The sequence below is a fragment of the Mandrillus leucophaeus genome, unplaced genomic scaffold, assembly GCF_000951045.1.
Source record: "Mandrillus leucophaeus isolate KB7577 unplaced genomic scaffold, Mleu.le_1.0 Scaffold96, whole genome shotgun sequence".
Taxonomy (NCBI): Eukaryota; Metazoa; Chordata; class Mammalia; order Primates; family Cercopithecidae; genus Mandrillus; species Mandrillus leucophaeus.
Window position 1 is genome coordinate 5,237,433 of NW_012110474.1, and position 20,385 is coordinate 5,257,817.

General features: G+C 43.0%; 1 protein-coding gene across 1 annotated transcript in view; it reads right to left on the reverse strand.

Annotated features, from left to right (window-relative positions):
• Window positions 1-14,463: 14,463 nt before the first annotated feature.
• Window positions 14,464-20,385, reverse strand: part of GPR6 (G protein-coupled receptor 6) — a 93,112-nt gene continuing 87,190 nt past the window's right edge. The window contains exons 6-7 of the mRNA XM_011970655.1: window positions 16,799-17,062; window positions 14,464-14,541 (exon numbers count right to left, since the gene is read on the reverse strand). Coding sequence (XP_011826045.1) covers window positions 14,464-14,541; window positions 16,799-17,062 — 342 coding nt within the window. The remainder of the gene's footprint in view (window positions 14,542-16,798; window positions 17,063-20,385) is intronic.

The following is a 20,385-nucleotide window of genomic DNA, read 5'->3' on the forward strand; positions in this document are numbered from 1 at the left end:
TGCTGAGAGGGACTTTGTTGGAAGACAGTCCTCAATGACTCTTGCACTCCAGTGAGGCCCTGACCTCTGTTTATCTGGGTCATTTCTCAGGATTGTTTTCGTAGTGAGCAACCTTGAGGGAGGAGATAATGTCTCCCTCCAGGACAAAGAGTAAACTTGCTTTTTATAAACTTGCCAGATCTAAAACAGCATTTACCCAAATCTATCCTGTAATGCAACCACTGCACGTGCTGGTCCATCTATCTAGGTCCATTCATAACACTTGTGGGAATTGGAGCTTGGGAAACCATTGCAAACATTTGGGAATAATGTAAAATTTACAGAAGAGTTGTAAGAATAAGAACAGTACAAAGAAAAAAATTAAAGTCTATTATGTATGATTTTAAAATTTTAAAATATTAATAATTTTCTCGGTCAGGCACGGTGGCTCATGCCTATAATCCCAGGAGTTTGGGAGGTCGAGGTGGGCAGATCACGAGGTCGGGAGATCGAGACCATCCTGGCCAACATGTTGAAACCCCGTCTCTACTAAAAATACAAAAATTAGCCCAGTGTGGTGGCACACACCTGTAGTCCCAGCTACTTAGGAGGCCGAGGCAGGAGAATCGCTTGAACCCAGGAGGCAGAGGCTGCAGTGAGCAGAGATTGTGCCACTGCAAATCAGCCTGGGCAACAGAGTGAGACTGTCTCAAAACAATAGTAATAATTTTCTTAAGGATTTTATGCATGTTGGCAGCATATGGTTTGTACTAGAAAACAGCAACAAAAGAACTTTGATAATCTCATTGAAAACACACGCAAATGCGAATACCACACAACTATTAATTATGGCTTGTAGTAACTACACATGGTACCAGTCTTATGTGTAGAAAAAGAAAAGTAGCTTAAAGAAAAGATACATATGAATCATTTGATAACATTAATTTTTTAATTATGTGGGATTCTGTACACATGGTTGTGGCACCACTGTGATGCCAGAAAAATAAGCAGAAAATATTCTTTGAATATTTTAATAGAAAATTGATAAATTCAGGAAGAATATTAGGAGTGGTTTATACCTCATGAAAATATGATTTTATTGTTGGCCAATGGTGATTTATAACACTGAAACCTGAAGATATAAGCAGAAATTGTAGCCAATTTGTCTATGCCGGTTTAGAAATGTAGTGCCAGATCCACACTGATTCCAGTTAATTTTAGGTGAGAAAAGAGCTGGTTTTATTTAGGAGTGAAGTTTTCTACAGTGACTTGTGCTGAAACAAGAGAAAGTGTCAACTTAAAATGACAGAGGCTGTCTTCCTAAGAAAATAGAACCACTAACAACTTACCATAATTTTACATTGTAGGAAGGCAAATAATAAATGATTCTATCAGAATTTTAGCTAACCTTAATAAAATATCTGAATTACCTTGTTACAGCAAAAGCAGGAATGCATTTTTATTTGTTATGCAATAAATAAAATTTGTAAACTCCATAATGAGTATATTCTCTACCACATATCCTCTACCCATCTGAGGAAATATACACTAACCAATACAGCTGAAGCTACTTCCTGTCTCCTTGCAGTTTTAATTACTACCATGAATTTAGTGTGTTGTTTCCATACCTTTATTTATATTTTTATTATATGCATATTTCACATATATAGTGTCAGGAAAATGTATGTGTGTGTGTATCTCTAAGAAATATATAACATTGGCCAGGCGCAGTGACTCACACTTGCAATTCCAGCACTTTGGGAGGCCGAGACAGGCAGATCACTTGAGGCCAGGAGTTCGAGACCACCCTGGCCAACATGGCAAAACCCCATCTACTAAAAATACAAAAATTAGCTGGGCGTGGTGGTACATGCCTGTAATCCCAGCTACTCAGGAGGCTGAGGCAGGAGAATTGCTTGAACCCGGGAGGCAGAGGTTGCATTGAGCCAAGTTCATGCCACTGCACTCCAGCCTGGGCAACAGAGTGAGACTCTGTCTCAAAATAAATAAATAAATAAAATAAATAAATATAAAAAAAGATAGCGTTGTTAATAGCTTTCAAACTATATTCATGGTATACTACATATTTTTCTGCAGCTTGCTTTTTTCTTCAACAATATGTATTGAGTTTCATTCATGATAATATGTAGGGCTCTAGTTCATTCACTGCCAATGCCAGAACAGTATGCCAGTGGAGGAATAGACTGTAAGTGATTTATTTAATCTCTTGTTGCTAACATTCACTGGATTGAACCTTATGTTTCTGTTTTCTCAGGAAGAAACGATTAACTTTCTAACATTCTCATGTGCACACGAACAGTGTGACTCTCATGAAGGAAGACCCTCCCTGGTATAACTTAGATATTCCAAGGACTACGATGGGATATACAGCACCAAGGAGGCTTTTCAAAGATGTGAGTCTAGAAATATTCTCCTGGGAACCAGAGGGAGATAATTTGATAGAGGGAGAGGCTGGGAACACTCAGCTCACTACTTTAAGAATCTGACAGCAAGGACAGGGAAGAATAAACTTAAAGACTAGAATTTGCTAATGAGAGATGGTACGGAGATGGATGCCCAAGGCAAGTAGAGTAAGGTGTGTCAGTGATTTCTGAGCAGAGCCTCGAAAACAGTGGGCAGGCTGGTCTAGAAAGCTAAGAGAACAGCTTTGATGTCAAAGCTGGTGGACTTGGCCCCAGACAGGAAAATATACTTCTTTTCCCAAGACAGTGTCTGAAAGGGAGAACTCAACCTAGCATGGGGCTTAAAAGCCTTCAGGGCAAACAGTCCCCCAACCTTTCTCCCACCCTCCGTCTCCACAAGGTTGAAAACTAAAGGCCTCACAGTATGGTCTGAACAGGACAGCTTTAACATGTGTCAACCATTTTACCTTATATCTATTGTACTACAGTAAAGATTACAATATTACAAAGATTACAATATAGCTATCATGGGGTGACACAGATGGAGGTTCAACTAAGGAAGAAGAGTGAAGTAAAATCTTGAACTTAAGGAAGCTGCCTCCCTTTGGGTGGAGGAAGAAGAACTTCTAAATAGCAGCTAAAAGTAAACCAAAGCAAATTATTGAACCATGACAAAAGGGCAAGTTTGGAGGAAGCGGAAGGTATACCATGGGAAGCAGCTCTTAGGTTTTCTCACAAGAAAAAAACAGCATTGGAGATAATCATAATCCCCTGAACTGTAAACTGCTATGGTTTATTGCCACATGTGGACGCCATTACTAGACCCTGGGATGTCAGAGGGAAACCTTACAGTAGAAGAGGGAGAAATAATTTAAAAAGCTAATACTTTTTTTCCATTGGTCACATTTTTACAAACTAAAATTGATTGCAAAATTGCCCACAAAATCTGAATATAAAATGTTTCTATTATTAAGTAAAAACACAGCTAACACTTATATGGCATGATGTGCTGCGCTCCATTCTATGTAATTAAATGTATTATGTTATATTCACAGCCATTCTAGAGTAGTTATTAATGTGGTCCACATTTTGCAGAATCCAATACATGTCTCGAGGTCACCTAAGTAGTACAGTAGTCCTCCCTTATCCACAGTTTTGCTGTCTGAGGTTTCAGTTACCTGCAGTCCAGAAATAATAATACAGGTAAATGGAAAATTCCAGAAATAATTCATGAATTTTAAGTTATGCACTGTTCTGAGTAGTGTGATGCAATCTTGTGCCACCCCTCTTTGTCCCACGCAGCACTTTAATCATCCCTTTATCCAGCGTATTCATGCTGGATACACTACCTGGCCATTAATGACATGAGCTGTTCTGACATCCAGCCATGGATCATCATGGCTCAGTGATCCAGGATCACCTGAAGCAGGTGATGACATGATGATGTCAAAATCCTGACATCACCATGCCTCAGTGATCCAGGATCCCCTGAAGCACATGAGCCTTCTGACATGTTGGTAGAAGGTCAGTAGTAGCCTAACACTATGTCACAATGCCTACTTCATTCACCTTACTTTATTTCAGCACGTAGGCATTTTATCATCTCACATCACCACAAGAAGAAGAGTTAGCACAGTAAGTTATTTTTGGAGAGAGACTACATTCACATAACTTTTACTCTATTTTATTAGTAGTTGTTAATCTCTGTGCCTAATAAACTTTATCATAGATATGGCTGTATAGGATAAAACATAGTATCTATAGGGTTCAGTACTATCTGGTTTACAGCATCCACTGGGGGGTCTTGGAATGTACCCCCACGGATAAGGGGGAATGCTGTAACTGATAGAACTAGTATCTGAGCCCAAATAGCCTGGTGCCAGTGTCTGCGCTCTTCACCACTGTGTGATACTGCTTCTTATACAGTGTGAATATTTTCAAGGTCAGATGCCTAGAGGTTAAGCAGTTTATACATCTACGTTAGCTGGAACTTTGGTAAACTCAGCTGGATTTGAATTGGTGACTGTTGTATGTGTGCACTATTGACTTCCTGGCTCTGGTCTGAGGGTACATGCCCTTAATAACAGATCAGCTATTTTAGTCGTGTTCAACTTACTAGGAATGTGGGCAGTTTTCTCTTTAGAAGAGCCATGTGTCTTTATTAAAGTTTTGGAGGTAATGATGAAGCTTTCTCTCTTTTTAAACAAGATATTAAATGTTATATAGTCCCAGTAAGGGAAGGCCAATTTGGACCACAGAAAATTCCACCAAAAAGACTATCAGGAAATATAGAAGAAAATTATTCAGCCTCTATTGTTATATTTTAAAATAACTGAATGGATGGCTACAAAGTGACTTTGTGCTTCACAGAATAATAGGCCTAAAACCCCATCAGTAGGCTATAGTCTATGTTCAGGCAAGAGAAGCTTTGGAATTAAGTGGTCCCAATAGAACAAAATTAACCTTGTGATTAACAAACCACCATGTGTTCTGAGGTCTACCAGCTTGTCTAAAAAATTAACCCTAGGACACATTAATACCATTCTTCCACTCTTGTAGATGCATTTTTTTTTTTTTTTTTTGGTCTTAAGTCTTTTTTATTTCTTCCTGAGTTTCCTTTTAAATTGTAGCTACCCCTGGGAGAGGGTGCACTTTTGGGTTTACCAGCCCACACCAGATACTGTTCATCACTTTAGCAAGAGTTAGATGACAGGCAATCCAGTGGAAGAATGGCTCATGGAGTCAGGCAGAAGGGTGGGACAGAAAAGGTACAGAGAAGGGTCGAAGACAAACTGTTACTCCACAGATTTTCCCATGCTTGGTCTGCCTCCAAAATCTGATGTGTACAGTATTCAACCTAGAAAAAAAGGCAGCTTTTGAAAGCCTTTTACAAAGAATGTCTTGTTTGATGGTGATCCCACCATTCTTTCGGTCTCTTGAGTTTAAAATCTTGATTCTAAGGCGTAGAGAGTTCACTTCTTTCTCTCCATTCCCTGAACCAGTCATTTATCAAGTTGCATCACATGTCTCTTTGCATTGTTTTTCCTATTTACCCCTTTCTTTGAATTCTAACTTTTAACATCATAACTCAGACCCTCTTCACTTGCCTAACTTACTGTGTTGAGAGGTTGCTCAGGGCGACCGTAAATTCCTCTGAGATGTGTAATTTCCAAATGAGGTTAGGAAGTCCCTGAATGGTTTGCTCTTCATAAGCATTGTTCCGTCCTAACTGTAAATTCGGACTCACTTCCTAGTGAGAGTCAGTATCATGAAGAAAGGACAGAAGAAAAACGCTGAATAGGGTCAGGGACTCAGAAGGCTGAAAGGAGTTAGGAAAATAAGATTGGAATAACTCCACCCTCAGGTAGAGAAGAAAGGGAAAAAACAGGAAGCTCTTGGGTACAAGGGCCTCAGAAATATCACTGTGAGAACTTTTAAGGTTCTGGATCCTCTTTCTGGACCCTTGTCATTGCCCTTTTCATTCTCCTTAAAAAATACTTAAACGAAGAAGGGCCTACATGCTTAGTTGTAGGGATAGAAGAGAAAAGGGGAAAAGCAAATTACCGAACAGTGCTTAAAAGGATATCATTTTAGTTAATCCATGTATGCAACATTTGCTTGAGCGTGCATAACCCAGCTCTGCAAGAACACCTCAAGAACTAGACATGTGGTGACTTCAGGGAGGAAAACTGAGGCCGAAAGACGGAGAAGTAGGCAGGCTAGTAGTGTTTGGCTCTATATTATGTGCCTTTTGAGTGTTGTGACACGTGAATAAAATATCTCTCCAAGATTAGTAAAATAGGGAGTGGTATTGGGACACATACTTTTCTACAAACTGTTCTATGTGGAATGAGAACTTCAAAAAAGGAAAGTCAGGTAAACTCCAGGGAACTATGGGAAGAAAGAATGAGGTACATGGGAAAACGCATGATTCAGGACACTGTCAACCTAGGTTTAAGCATCAGCAGACCTGACTGTCTAAAAAAGTACTGTAAAGATCTTAACTAGGGATATAGCAACCTGACCAACATTCCTGAAACATAATATTTCCTGTGTCATGTTCCCACTCAAACGCCATCAATGGAATTTGACCTTCCAGTGGTTTCAGTGGTGGGTGAGTCCCAAATTATGACTATTTTGTAAAAGTCCCTCAGATGATTCTATTGTGTGGCCAGAGTTGGGAATCATTGCTCTAATCTGAAAGTGATCTTAAATTCAGAAGTCTGTAGATAGTGTGATGGAGAACACTATTTTAGGGCTTAGCCTGTGGAGAAGATGCAGGCACTTTAAGTTCAGTTCAGCCTCAGCCTTCTGTATACCATCTTTCCGTGGACTTGTGGGTAAAGTTCTGTGGAGAAGCACTGAACATGACATTGACAACCAAAGAGATCCTTGTGAAACACAGAAAGAATTCTGAATCCAAATTGCAAATAAAATTTGATTTTTCTTGAAAGAAGGACACATGGGGTCAAGCTTAAGTCGATCATGAAAATACAAATCAAATGTGTGGGAGATGCATATACTTCCAAAATTTATTTTCTTGGTAGAAACATAGATTTTATCTAGTTTTTAAAATAATTTCAGCTTTTTGATTCGGGGGTACATGTGCAGGTGTGTTACCTGGGTATATTGTGTGATGCTGAGGTTTGGAGTATGATTGATCCCATCACCCAGGTCCTAAGCATAGTACCCAGTAGTTTTTCAGCCCTTGCCCACCTCCCTCCCTGCTCTAGTAGTTCCCAGTGTCTGTTGTTCCCATCTTTATGTCCATGAGTACCCATCGTTTAGATCTCATAAGTGAGAAGATGTGGTATTTGGTTTTCTGTTTCTGCATTAATTTGCTTAGAATAATGGCCTCCAGCTGCATCCATATTGCCTTAAAGGACATGATTTTGTTCTTTTTATGGCTGTAGTATTCCATGGTGTATATGTGCCACATTTTCTTTATCCAAATCACCATTGATGGGCACCTAGGTTGATTCCATGTCTTTGCTATTGAGAATAGTCCTGCAATGAACATATGAGTGCATGCGTCTTTTTGGTAGAATGATTTATTTTATTTTAGTTATATACCCACTAATGGGATTGCTGGGTCAAATGGTAGTTCTGTTTTAAGTTCTTTGAGAAATTTCCAAACTGCTTTCCACAGTAGCTGGACTGATTTCCATTCCGCCCTACAGTGTAGAAGCATTCCCTTTTCTCCGCAGTCTCACCAGCATCTGTGGTTTTTTGACTTTTTATTAATAGCCATGGATAACTCGTGTGAGATAGTACCTCATCATGGTTTTGGTTTGCATTTCTCTGGTGATTAGCGATGTGGAGCATGTTTTCATGTTTGTTGACCGCTACTATATCTTTTGAGGTTTCTGTTCATATCTTTTGCCAATTTTTAATAGAGTTACTTTTTTTTTTTTTGCTTGTTGATTTAAGTTCCTTATGGATTCTGAATATTACACCTTTGTCAGATGCAGTTTTTGAATATTTTCTCACATTCTGTAGATTGTCTGCTTACTCTCTTGATAGTTTGTTTTGCTGTTGAGAAGCTCTTTAGTTTAATTAGGTCCCATGTATCAATTTTTGTTTTTGTTGCAGGTGCTTTTGAGAACTTAGTCATAAATTCTTTCCCAAGGCTGATGTCCAGAATGATGTTTCCTAGGTTTTCTTCCAGGATTCATATAGTTTCAGGTCTAATGTTTAGGTCTTTAATCCATCTCGAGTTACTTTTTGTATATGATGAAAGGTAGGTGGTCCTTATAAAACCCAGCCATGCTGCGTATGGCTAGGCAGCTATCCCAGCACCATTTATTGAATAGGAGTTCTTTCCCTGTGGCTTACTTTTGTCAACTTCGTCAAAGATCAGATAGCTGTAGGTGTGTGGCCTTGTTTCTCAGTTCTCTATTCTGTTCCATTGGCCTGTGTGTCTGTTTTTGTACCAGTACCATGCTTTTTGGTTACTGTAGCCTTATAGTATAGTTTGAAGTCAGGAAATGTGATGCCTCAAGTTTTGTTCTCTTTGCTTAGGATTGCTTTGACCATTTGGAATCTTTTTTGTTTCCGTACAAATTTTAGAATAGTTTTTTCTAGTTCTGTGAAAACTGATATTAGTGGCTTGATAGGAATAGCACTGAATCTCTAGATTACTTTGGGTAGTAAGTCTGTTTTAATGATACTGATTCTTTCAATCCATGAGCATGGAATGTTTTTCTATTTGTTTGTGTCATCTCTGATTTTTTTTAGCAGTCTTTTATAGTTTTTCTTGTAGACGTTTTTCACTTCCTTGGTTAGATGTATTCCTGGGCATTTGATTTTATTTTTCTTGTGGCCATTGTAAATGGGATTGTGTCCTTGATTGCCAAAATCTATTTTTACTTTGTTCCCAGGCAAAAGATGAGTAAAACAAGCCTAGAATCTAATCAGAAGCTTGTTGATTGAGGAGATGACCATTCTCCAGAGTTGACCTGATGGAACAGCCATAGTAAATAGCCCAGAAGAGAATTCATGTCAGCTTTCCACTGCCTGGCAATGTGTCTTTGGACAAGCCACTCAAATTCTCTTGGCTGTCATTTCTCCATCTGTACTATAATGGAAGGTGCTCTGTGGGTGCCTCTGCTCTCCACGGTTTTGTGAAAGAGCACCTTCCCACCTCATGGTGGTTAGGAGTATAGGATCTGGGGTGGACTGCCAGCCTTTGCATCCCAGCTCTGCTACTCACTTGCTATGTATGTGGCCTTGGGCAAGTTTCTTAACCTCTCTAAGCTTTAGCTTTTTCATCTGTAAAATTGGGTCAATAGTAGTACCCATTTTTTAGTGATGCTGTGAGGATTTAAAGGGAAATGCACATAAATCATTTATCACAGTGCCTGGTAATAGTTAAATAAGTGTTACTTATAACTATGGTTATTATTCTGTGTATAGAATTAGAAGGCACCACAGAGTTAGACGGACACCATGTAGCTCCATCCCCTTGAGTTAAAGATGAGGAAACTGCAGCCCAGAGGAAATGAGTGACTTGCTCAGGGTCTCATATTTCACCTTGTATGTTTGGGTATTGTAAAATCAGACTGTGTCCGGCAATGCTATTTAGCACTAAGACTCCATCTGGGCAACACAAAGTAGTCTGTGAATGTAACAAAATTAAGAAACATAGAGAGTATAGTCTGCACCAAGTTTAAAAGATGTATAATCACTCATTATACATGAAAACAATAGAATGAAGCTTAGTTAAATGTACTTTTTAAGTAGACACCAGACACTACCTTATAATGAAAGAAGTAAAAAGGAAAAAAAAAATTACAAAAGACATTCTTTCCTTCTTAAACTGAGCTAAGATAAAGTTCCAAATATTTGCTTTATTTAATCTTAGCCACTTTTATAAAATGCTCCATTGGCCCTATATTTAGCAGTTGGTAGTTAGTACTGGTTCCATCATAAAACTCCTTTACCACTCACTCTCCAGCGGCAGTAATCTCTTACTGGGATCTTTCAAGCCAACTGGGAAGAGCAGGGAACGTGGACCTGGACCTCCCACTCCCACTTCCCACCAGCCATCTCTTACCTATGGTGTGATCTCAGTCAAGTCACCCAGCTTTTCATTACCTTAGGGTTTTCATTGTTAAAATGAGGCATTTCAACCTAGTGGTCTGTAAGGCCTCTTGTAGCTAAGTACAGAGAGACTGCGCCGGTGATGAAGAGCGTGAATGTTAAAATCAAACCTCCTTGACTTGAATCCCAGCTATATATCTTACTAGCTTTGTAACCTTGGACAAGCCATTTAGCCTCTCTGTGCTTTGGTTTTCTCATCTGTGAAATGGACTGCTAACAGTACCACCTCACAAGATTGCCATGAGGATTAAACAAGTGAATGTCAAACAGGTGGCGTATCATTAATGCTCAGTACATGGTAGTTAAAATTTAAAATTCTGTAATTATATAGAGGGAATTTTATTTATTTATTTTTAGCAACTAGAAGAAGTCCTCTGGGAAAGGCACCTGTATTACCAGGATGCCCTGGGGAATGAGCTTAGGACAGGTTCCTCCTAACTCACGCAGGTTGGAAGGCACAGTTTATATTTGCTTTTGGGGAGGAGGGTATAGGGAGAAGACTCTTCCAGATCTAAAATCCTACTTCTAATTCTACTCAGAGTCCTCTATTAGCTAAATTTCTGAAGTCTCTTTTATGGCAAAGGAATGGAATAGAGCCATGTTTAACCCCAAATGTTGTTAATTCTCTGGCAGTATGATTTATCTTATTACCTGATTTGTTAAAGAAACCAGACCATTTAGCAACAAAATCGAAAGAAGTTTAAAAACTGCTGGACCATTATGTGTCACAGCCAATGTGTTACACAAAAATACAGTTGTTTTGTTTATGTGTGTGTTTATTCATTCATTTATAGATATTTGCTGATCACCCACCATGTGCCAGGCACTATTCATGTGTCCTAGGGGGGAAGCAGTGAACAACAACAAAAAGTCCCTGTTTTTATAAACCTCACATTCTACTTAGGGAGTCAAATTACCTATGATAATATAGGCAGTGACTAGTGTGGCAAAGAAAAATAAACCAGGATAAAGGAATAGAATGGAATGTAGGGGTGGGGGTTTTTAAATAAAATAGGCAGAGTGGTTCTCTCTAAGGAGAGAACAGAAACTGGGATAAAGGGAATGAGTGATTCCAGGCATTCCAGGCAGAGATAACAGCAAGTGGGAGGCTCTGCAGTCATGTTTGCAGCAGCAGAGAAGGCCCACATGTCAGGAGCAGAGTGAGCCAAGAGGAGAGGGTAGGGAGTTGAAGAGGAAGCGCACCTGCTCATGCTCAGCGGCTGCGGCGAGAACTTGGGTTTTTATTCCTCCTGCGACACAAAAACATGGGAAGGTTTTGAACAAGGTAGTGATGGGATCTGATTTGTATTTTTAAAAGAACCTGGCTGTGGTATGGAGAATAAACTGCAGAAAAGGGAACGGGCAAAGGCAGGGAACTCAGGCGGCCACGGGAGCAATCCAGTGTTGACTGGGGGCAGATGGCGGCTGAGGAGCAGACTTGGAGGGCTCCGATTTGGGAGGTACTTTGATGGTGGAACTATCTGTCTACTAAGAGAAGACAGTTTGGGGCATGCCATGTTTGTGACACCTGTTAGACATTCATGCGGACATACTGAGAGGGAGGTCAGCTACAGCAGTCTTGAGTCCAAGAGCTGCAGATTTTTTTTTTTTTTTTTTTTTTTTTTGAGACAGAGTTTCCCTCTTGTCACCCAATATGGAGTGCAGTGGTGCAATCTCGGCTCACTACAACCTCTGCTTCCCGGGTGCAATAGATTCTCCTGCCTCAACCTCTGAAATATCTGGGATTTCAAGTGTGCACCACCACGCCCAGCTAATTTTGTATTTTTTCAGTAGAGACAGCATTTCATCATGTTGGTCAGGCTGGTCTCAAACTCCTGACCTAAAGTGATCCACCCACCTCGGGCTCCCAAAGTGCTGGGATTACAGGTGTGAGCCACCACACCCGGCTAGAGTTACAGATATTAACAGGAGTCATCAGTACGCAGAGGTGGTGAGAACCACGACATTAAATGAGGCCATATAGGAAATGGAAGAGGAAGACTTCCAAGACTTAGGTCACCTAGAGTTGGGGAGTAGAAGGAAGATCCTACAAAGGGAAGGGAGCAAAAGCCTTGGTGGGGTTGGAGGAAAACAGGAGAGTGAGTTCTCCTGAAGTCACATGGAGGGAATGTTTGATGAGGAGGAGGTAGTCAACTACATTGAGTGCTGCAGTGAGATGCATGAGCTGAGCCTCCGGCCGTGTCCAATACAGTACACTAATTCAGTATGAGAGATGCCTACCTTCTGCTGACTTCAGAGACCAGCTTGCAGAAGGTCACTGGGCTTCACCTGGCATAGCAACATTCATTTAACCATATTTGCTCCAGGATTTTTAATATAAAGTATTTGATGAGAAGAACTAAGATTCTTCTACAGGATCAACTATGCAGTTACTAAGTTAAACTTAAAAAAAAATTGCTGCCAACTACAAAATCTAACCATATATGGTGGGTTACTGGTGTTAACTCCAGTCCTCCTTCCTGTGGAGTTGGTGAAGCCTTTTCTGGGAGCCTGAAGGAAATACCCGTACCCTGTCTGGGTCCTATTAATAACTCATCCTGGTTCCTGATTGTGTGTTGATCTTTCCCTGTGTTCCATGCCAGTTTGTATTAGAATGGTCACAATTGGGCTGATGTATTCATTACACATAATTCTCATTCTGTTTCAAGAGTTCCAAATCCTTTATGTTCAGCCTTCCTCAGCTGTACTGCTCATTCTTGTTCATCATTTGCTCCTTCATAGACCCAAGTAGTGCAGAAAGTTAAGGAGGTTTACTTTCCTTCATGTGCCCTTTGTGTGGCTGGCCTGCTGCCTCTGTTGAATAGCTTCTGTCTCCCTGTGGTGTGCCAGTGGGAGTGCTGACAAGGCTTACCTGATTTTTGGCAGGGAAAGAACAACTTCTAAAGCAAGTTGCTATAGTTACCAAGTCTTCCCACTGCATAGCAGTCACTGACTCTATGCTACTTTTTAATGTTGCTCTATCAGACATTCTCCTTGGGTATGGCAGCTTGGGGTTTTGTTATTTAATCATTTCATGCCCACTTATGCGTGGGTTACATAGAGAGTGAGGAGAACAGGGTCCTATTATGGGGAGCATACACGTACACCCACACATGCGTACATGCATATTTCAGGTTTGACATGCCTGAAACCACAGCTGTTTTTCCACCCAGATTTCTTGCACCGAGTCCATTTTAGAAGGTTTTCTACAAGGATAACAGATTGTATGTGGAATCATTTTGTACATTCCAAAGAAATGTTTGTGTCTATGTTTCTAGACACAAATTATGTGCGTGGAAAGTTTCCCCAATTCTTTTCTCAGTAATTATCTATTTTCTATCTCTAGGAGAAAAAAATAAAATAGAAGTTGATTATAGATGAAATGATTCATTTGTGAGCATTTTTGAAAGTTAATGTTTCAGATCAGACCCATTGTTGAGCTTTTTCTATTGTTTGTGCATGACTGTAATTACTAGAAATTGTGACATTTGGAGGCTAATTGAACTGCTGTCTTATCTGACAGGCACAAGTGTTCTGGGTAGAAATTCAGAAACTAATATAGTGGGTGATGAACATTATGTGAACATCATAGAGCTTTTCTCCCCACTTAATCGACCTGCTGTCGAGGAAACACACACACATCACTAACCAGAATTGTAGTTAGTCCAGCATCATGATGTAGGCAAGGTGGCAGAGCTTGGCATGGTCCTGGGTCTCGCTTCCCATCAGTTCCTCAGCCCCATCCTCTCAGCCTCCCAGAGCTGTCTCACCTGGCCAGGCTCCGGAATGGCCGGGAGTGAACAGCCCCTGGCCCACTCTTACAGTTGGCTTTCTGGGTGGAGGTTCGGCTTTGCTTTTCCCTCCGGTCTGTGCAACTTCGTGGCTCTGTGCGCTGATGCCGGCAGCACTAGGTCTTTGGCACCTACAGCTCAGGTTCTTGGGCAGATTGATTTGGGGATCACTGCCTCTGTATAAGGATATTGGTCCTAACTAATGACTGACACCAAAGTAAGGAGGCCTTTGGCCTGTCACTGCCTCTGAGGTACGCAAGGATGGGGTCAGCTTAGGGACTGCATAGACTAAAACACGACACAGTGATTTGGAGAACGAACGTTGGACAAAATGGTAGCCATGTCTCTCTCCCACAGAGCTGGTGGGTGGGCTCCTTTCAGCTGTTTCTTACCATGAAATTAACAAATAGGTGTGTTGAACCCCAGACAAGTTTCTCCAAAGACAAACTTGAGTCAGAGCAGCCACCAGTCTGGGGAGAAGGAGGTGCCTGCCCTGGCTAGGACCCTGGCAGTCCCAAAGACCCTGAGAATCCACTCAGCCTGCATCACCCCTGTACCCAGTCCTTCCACACCTGAAAAGCTGACCCTCCTTTCACCCATGGACGTGCACTCTCCAGGCAGAATGGGCCCCTCTATCACTTCTCCCACCTCGGCTGCCTGCCATGTTGTCACCCACTCGTGAGGCTGTTCGCAGCTGGTTCCAGGTCCCAGGGAGAGCTCAGTGTGATCACAGGTTTCAGAGCTCTCTGGAAGAAGAGAGAAGAGAGACTAAATTGGTCTCCCCGAACTCTCACTTCTTTCTCCTTGACCCAGGAAGACCATCAAGCTCTGTTGCTCCTGCCTCCCTGCCTGGAGCCTGGAAACTCAGGCAGCTGGCTGTGTCAATTTCAGGAGATGTACCTCATTTATTTCTCTTCTCTCAGGGATCACTGCCCTGTGCTGCCTGAAAACCATCGTTGAACGTCTGAGAACCATGGTTGTATACACCTTGTCTGTTTTGGTAGCTGTTTAAAGAAGGAGGGTAATTCTGGTCCCTGTTAGTCTATCATGGCCATAAGCAAAGTCCTCTTCTTCATTAAACACTTCTTTCCCATTAACTTCCGAGACCTGACGTTCTCCTGCCTTGTCTCTAACTCTCCTCTTAGCCCCCTTGGCAGGCTCATTAACTACTGGAGTTCCTCAATCATCCACCATCCTGTTCTTATCTCCTCCCATTCTGTAATTGCTCCCTGGGTGAACTCACCATGCTGAAGGCTTTGGTAGCCACCTCTACCATAAATGAGGTTTCTAGTCCAGAGCTCCTGTCGCTAGGACTTCAACTAGGATTTCTTGCACTGGAACCATTTTAGAAGGCTTTCTACAATAACAGATTGTATGTGAAATCATTTTGTACATTCTAAAGAAATGTTTGTTTCTATGTTTTTAGACACAAATTATGTGTGTGGAAAGTTTCCTCAATTATTTTTCTCAGTAATTATCTATTTTGTATCTCTAGGAGAAAAAAAATAGAATTTGATTATAGATGAAATGATTCCCAGATATCCAACTGCCTCTGACTCCACTACCTGTATATTTCTGTGCATCTCAACTCAACATGTCCGAACATGTTCGTTGTCTTTACTCAGATTTGATCCCTCTCCAACTACATAACCAGTTATGAAGCCAAAGCCCACATATATTTCTTAACACCACCTTCTCCCTCCCCACCACATCAAATCCACTGCCTAGCCTTGCTGCCTTGGTGACCCTTCTTCAGAAAGAGCTCTGATGCCTATTTCCTTCCCCATCTGCACAGCTGCCACCTCTGGTCCAAGGAGTAACCTCTTAACCCATCTCTACCATTTCATTCTATTTTGTTCTCTGCTGCAGCCAATAGTGACTCCTTAAAAATGCAAATCTGATTATTTTGCGTGACTGCTTCAAATACTTCAAAGACTTTCCATTGTTCTACCTGATCTGTCCCCCTCTGGTCTCGGATTACAGCACACTCCCTTCAGTCTCCCATTTCTACCGTCACTGGCCTTATTTCAGTTCCCTAGAGGCCCACACACCCTCTTGCCACAGGGCCTTAGCACATCCATTCACTCTGCCTGAAATGGGCATCTCCCTGCTTTGCGTTTTCTTCCCTGAGTCAGCTCAGTCACACGTCCTAGGGAAGCCTCATGAGGGCAGGCCCTCTGTTACATGCTTTCATGGTGCCATGTGCCTCATTGCCTTGGCATGTGGCACAGTTATAATTTTACTTTGATTTGTCTAATTCTGTGATTAGTGTTAGTCTTCCTTCCTAGACTTGGTGAGCTCTGTGACAGCTGTTAAACTTCTCTTTCCCCTCGCTGTCATCGTGTTCCCAGCCTTGATGTAGGGTTGGGACTCGATGAAAGTCCTGCTGAGCACACACATGAAATGGTGGGCACCCGGGGAACAGGAGGGGAGCAGCCTGGCTCCTCAGCGCCGGGAGGGGCTCTGGGAGGGGAAGAGGGGTCTGCACACACTGAGGGTTGCAGGGGTCACAGCTGCCCCATCACCATCAGAAGAGAAGCCTCTGCTGGGGCTGGGGCACCCACAGACTTCTGTGCTTCCGACATTGGAAGTGTCCTCTGCTATCAAAATGGCAGAACTCTTCTAAGCTTTTAAAGTGATCCACTCGACTTTCGTTTCCTTTCCATACTTTCATAAAACATTTAGAGGAAAAAGACAAGCAGGACAAATGGAACTCTCACCTTAATAACCAACAGAGAAGACTACAACTCCAAGCTCTGGGTACTTGCCTGTGCAGCAAGGCCCAGGGCTGCAGGTGCAAAAGCCAGATGCCACCTCTGTCCAGAGACCTTCCCAGCTTCAGAGCATCTCTGACTGTGGATTTCTCCAAGGAGCAACAGCACAGCCCCATGCCCCCGCTCATCTTCCCTGACACTTTTGGCACTTTTGTGAGAGAAGCACCAGGAAAGCATGAGAGTGAGCCTGGGGCCGGGCCTCAGGGGACCACAGAGCCACATGCAGTACCACAGTCATTTTGGATCCCCTGCATGAAATGAGCAATGTGGTTTGTGCACGTGAGGACCTAGTGGTTAGAAACACAGCAGGTGGTTCTTTGTAGTTTCTTCTTGATGCTTCTTGTGGCCCGCAGCCCGGCAGGGCTTTGCTGTGGGGAGCCTCAGGCCCTTTGTGCAAGGTGAGGTTTAGCTCACAGTCAGGGCTCCCTTCTGAATCAGGCAGGCTCTGGGTGGTTTTGCTACAGCATGAACAGGACCACCTCTTTATGAGATCCTAGGCAAAGACCAAAGTGTTTACACTTAGACAATGTTTCAGCATGTGGCAGGCGAATCTGGGGATGACGGGGAGGGAGAGGGAGGGAGAGGGAGCGAATGCGTTATAATGACTGTCCCAGAAGGAGAGTTACTAGCTGTGCTCTGACAGCAGATTGCATTTGTTCTCAAAGAATGCAACAACTCTTGATTCTGCCTTGGAAACTGAAAAACAACATTCCCCTAGCTCTGATCTTTTCAGGAATGGGGGTGGAGGGCAAGGGTAGAGGTTGGGCTGATGAGGAGCCATGGTGGGGCAGCCATTCCTGGGGCTTCATTGTCAGCCTCTCCTCTCTGGGACCCTGCGTGGAAAGCACCACCTCAGCACTGAGGGGAAGCCCCATCACCCAGAGCCCTCTGTCCCATCCCCCTGGAGCCTGACATTTTTGCTGCTGAAGTTGCAAAGGCATCTGAAGCTCACCTTAGTGGCCTAGGGCTTCCCGCTCCCCTTTGGGAATTTTCGACATGAAAGCAGAAGGCCTGGCACAAAGAAGTGTGTGTGGTGTGTGTGCATGTGCATGTGTGTGTGTGTGTAATGAAACTAGGCCTGGGGCATGGAGTGACAGGCGCCTGGCCAAGGGAACTGGAAGTGAACAGCCCAGTGGATGTTAATATTCCACATTCCTGCCCAAGTGAGGATGGGAATCCCTCAGAATAAAAAGTATCCAAAGTCTTGAGAGTCAGATTTTGTAATCAAATGCCAAGTTTCCCATTTGACCAAGTTACTTATGTTCTCAGAGCCTTGGTTTCCATATCTATAAAGTAGGAATATTGCTATCTATCTCCTGGGATGTGTTAGGTCCAGTTCCTGGGGAACAGACTCTGAGGCAGAGATGGGGAATGGGGGCCAATGCCTGCAGGGGCAGGAAGGACTCAGGACTGGGCAGAGGAGTGGTTGGGACAAGTACAAGACCTCAGCCAGTTTCACAGGATGCTCTGACGGATGGCCTTTCAGAGTTGTACCACCTTCAGTCAAGGGGGCCAGGGTCTTTGTATCTCATCTACAATTCCCCACCAGCCAGCCACTGGCCACTGGCCGCCCCTGGGGACAGGGTTCCTAGGGTAAGGAGACTTAGTGTGAGCCCCCAGACACGAACACTGCATCCCTCCTGCACCAGCTGAAGAGGGCTTGGGCTGTGCACTATAGCAACTCCTGCAGGGCTGTGGGAGGGAATCAAATGACACAGAACATATATATTATATATATATATATATACACACTATGATACAGAGCATATATAGTGACAACAACAGCAAACCAACTGATTCATCGTGCCCAGGCTTATCCTTGGAAAAAGTGGGCTTGTGTTTTTAAAGTTATCAGATGTCCTTCAACGCAATGGCCCTCGGGGTAGAGGAAAAAGTTTTGTTTCAAACTTATTTAGTGGGAGGAGGCTGGATGGTCCCAGCCCAGCTGGACGGAGGCAAGGTTTGGAATAAAAGAGATGAAAATGGCCTTGATTTTAAAGTGTGTGATGGGGCTGGGTGCAGTGGCTCATGCCTGTAATCCCAGCACTTTGGGAGGCCGAGGCAGGAGGAGCACCTGAGATCAGGAGTTCGAGACCAGCCTTGCCAACATGGTGAAACCCTCTCTACTAAACACACACACGCACACACACACACACAAATTAACTGGGCATGGTGGCAGATGCCTGTAATCCCAGCTACTAGGGAGGCTGAGGTGGAAGAATCCCTTGGACCCAGGAGGCGGAGGTTGCAGTGAGCCGAGATCGTGCCACTGCACTTCAGCCTGGGTGACAGAGCAAGACTCTATCTCAAATAAATAAATAAAGTATGTGATAGGAGAGGAAGAAAAATTCTTTAACACTGAGAGCGGATCTGTGGACATGGATTCTGGAATTTGTGAATGTTGGACCCCATCTCATTTCTAGTTAGTTCTCTAGGAGGTGGTATATGCATTTAGGGGTAGGAAGATTATACATTATGGGTGATTACTTTGGAAATCTCAGAGAAAACTCCCTGGGCTGGTGGTGGCTGGCACAGACGGAGCCGAGCAGCCTGTCTCCAGAGACTAAGTCCCCCAACAGGCCTGTGGGAGCCAACAAGCAGGTGCCCTTTCAGCAAAGATGTAGGCTGCAGGAGACTCATTATTCTGGGACTTCTGTAAGGTCCAAGGAAGGGAAAGCTTCCTTCATCACCGAGACTGACTTTTCTCCTAGCCGGGTGGGAGGGGGCCCAGAGTGGGTTATCTAATTTAGACAAGTAGATGAAAAGAAATTTATGGAGTAAATTTCATACTCAACTCACATATTTAGTACTTAACAAATGCCTGGATTTAGCGGGTACACAATAAAATAATCCATTCCTTTTTCTTTTTTATTCCCTTTTGTCAGGGATGTACCTATGCCTTTTAACCAGCTGAACCTTTTCTTGTTAAAAAAACAAACTGGAAAGAAGGATATACTTCTTTGTTAGCTTTACCAATCAATTACAAACAGCGATTAACTATTTACTATATTAGGTTGCTAGCAAGATGGTAAAACTAGCTCAAGCTGCTTGCTAATCAATGCTGCAGAAAAACAGAAGCAATGGGGAAATGTACATTTGGGGAAACAAACAAAAACAACAATGAAAGCAACGAACAAAACTCCCCAATAAACAGGAGCCATGGTGGGGCAGCCATTCCTGGGGCTTCGTTGTCAGCCTCTCCTCTCTGGGACCCTGCGTGGAAAGCACCACCTCAGACTGAGGGGAAGCCCCATCACCCAGAGCCCTCTGTCCCATCCTCCTGGAGCCTGACATTTTGCTGCTGAAGTTGCAAAGCCAACTTGAAGCTCACCTTAGTGGCCTAGGGCTTCCCGCTCCGCTCCCCTTTGGGAATTTTTGACATGAAAGCAGAAAGCCTGGCCCAAAGAAGTGTGGGGTGGGTGGGTGTGTGTGTGTGTGTGTGTGTGTGTGTGTGTGTGTGTAATGAAATTGTACCCCTGGTGCATGAAGATTTTCTTGAACCGTAGTTTGTGGAGGGGTGACTATATCCCAGTGTGGATAAACCCGAGGCAGCAGTGAAGAGACTGTCTGGAGAAAGGCAGTCCTTTGCCACCTCCTCAGTGTAGAGCTCTGTGGCAGCAGCCTGGACTATTGGTACAGGTGTCTGCAGAGCAAGTTCATGGCAGCACCAAAGCTCTGCCAAAGCGAAAAAGTGATGAAAACATCTGTAGACTGAACAACTAACCTTCTACATTCATCCATTATGTCCTCTCCACAGCCCAAGTGATGGGACCGTCTCTTTTCCATCTTGCCTTATCCTAAAGGTTTTAAGATGAA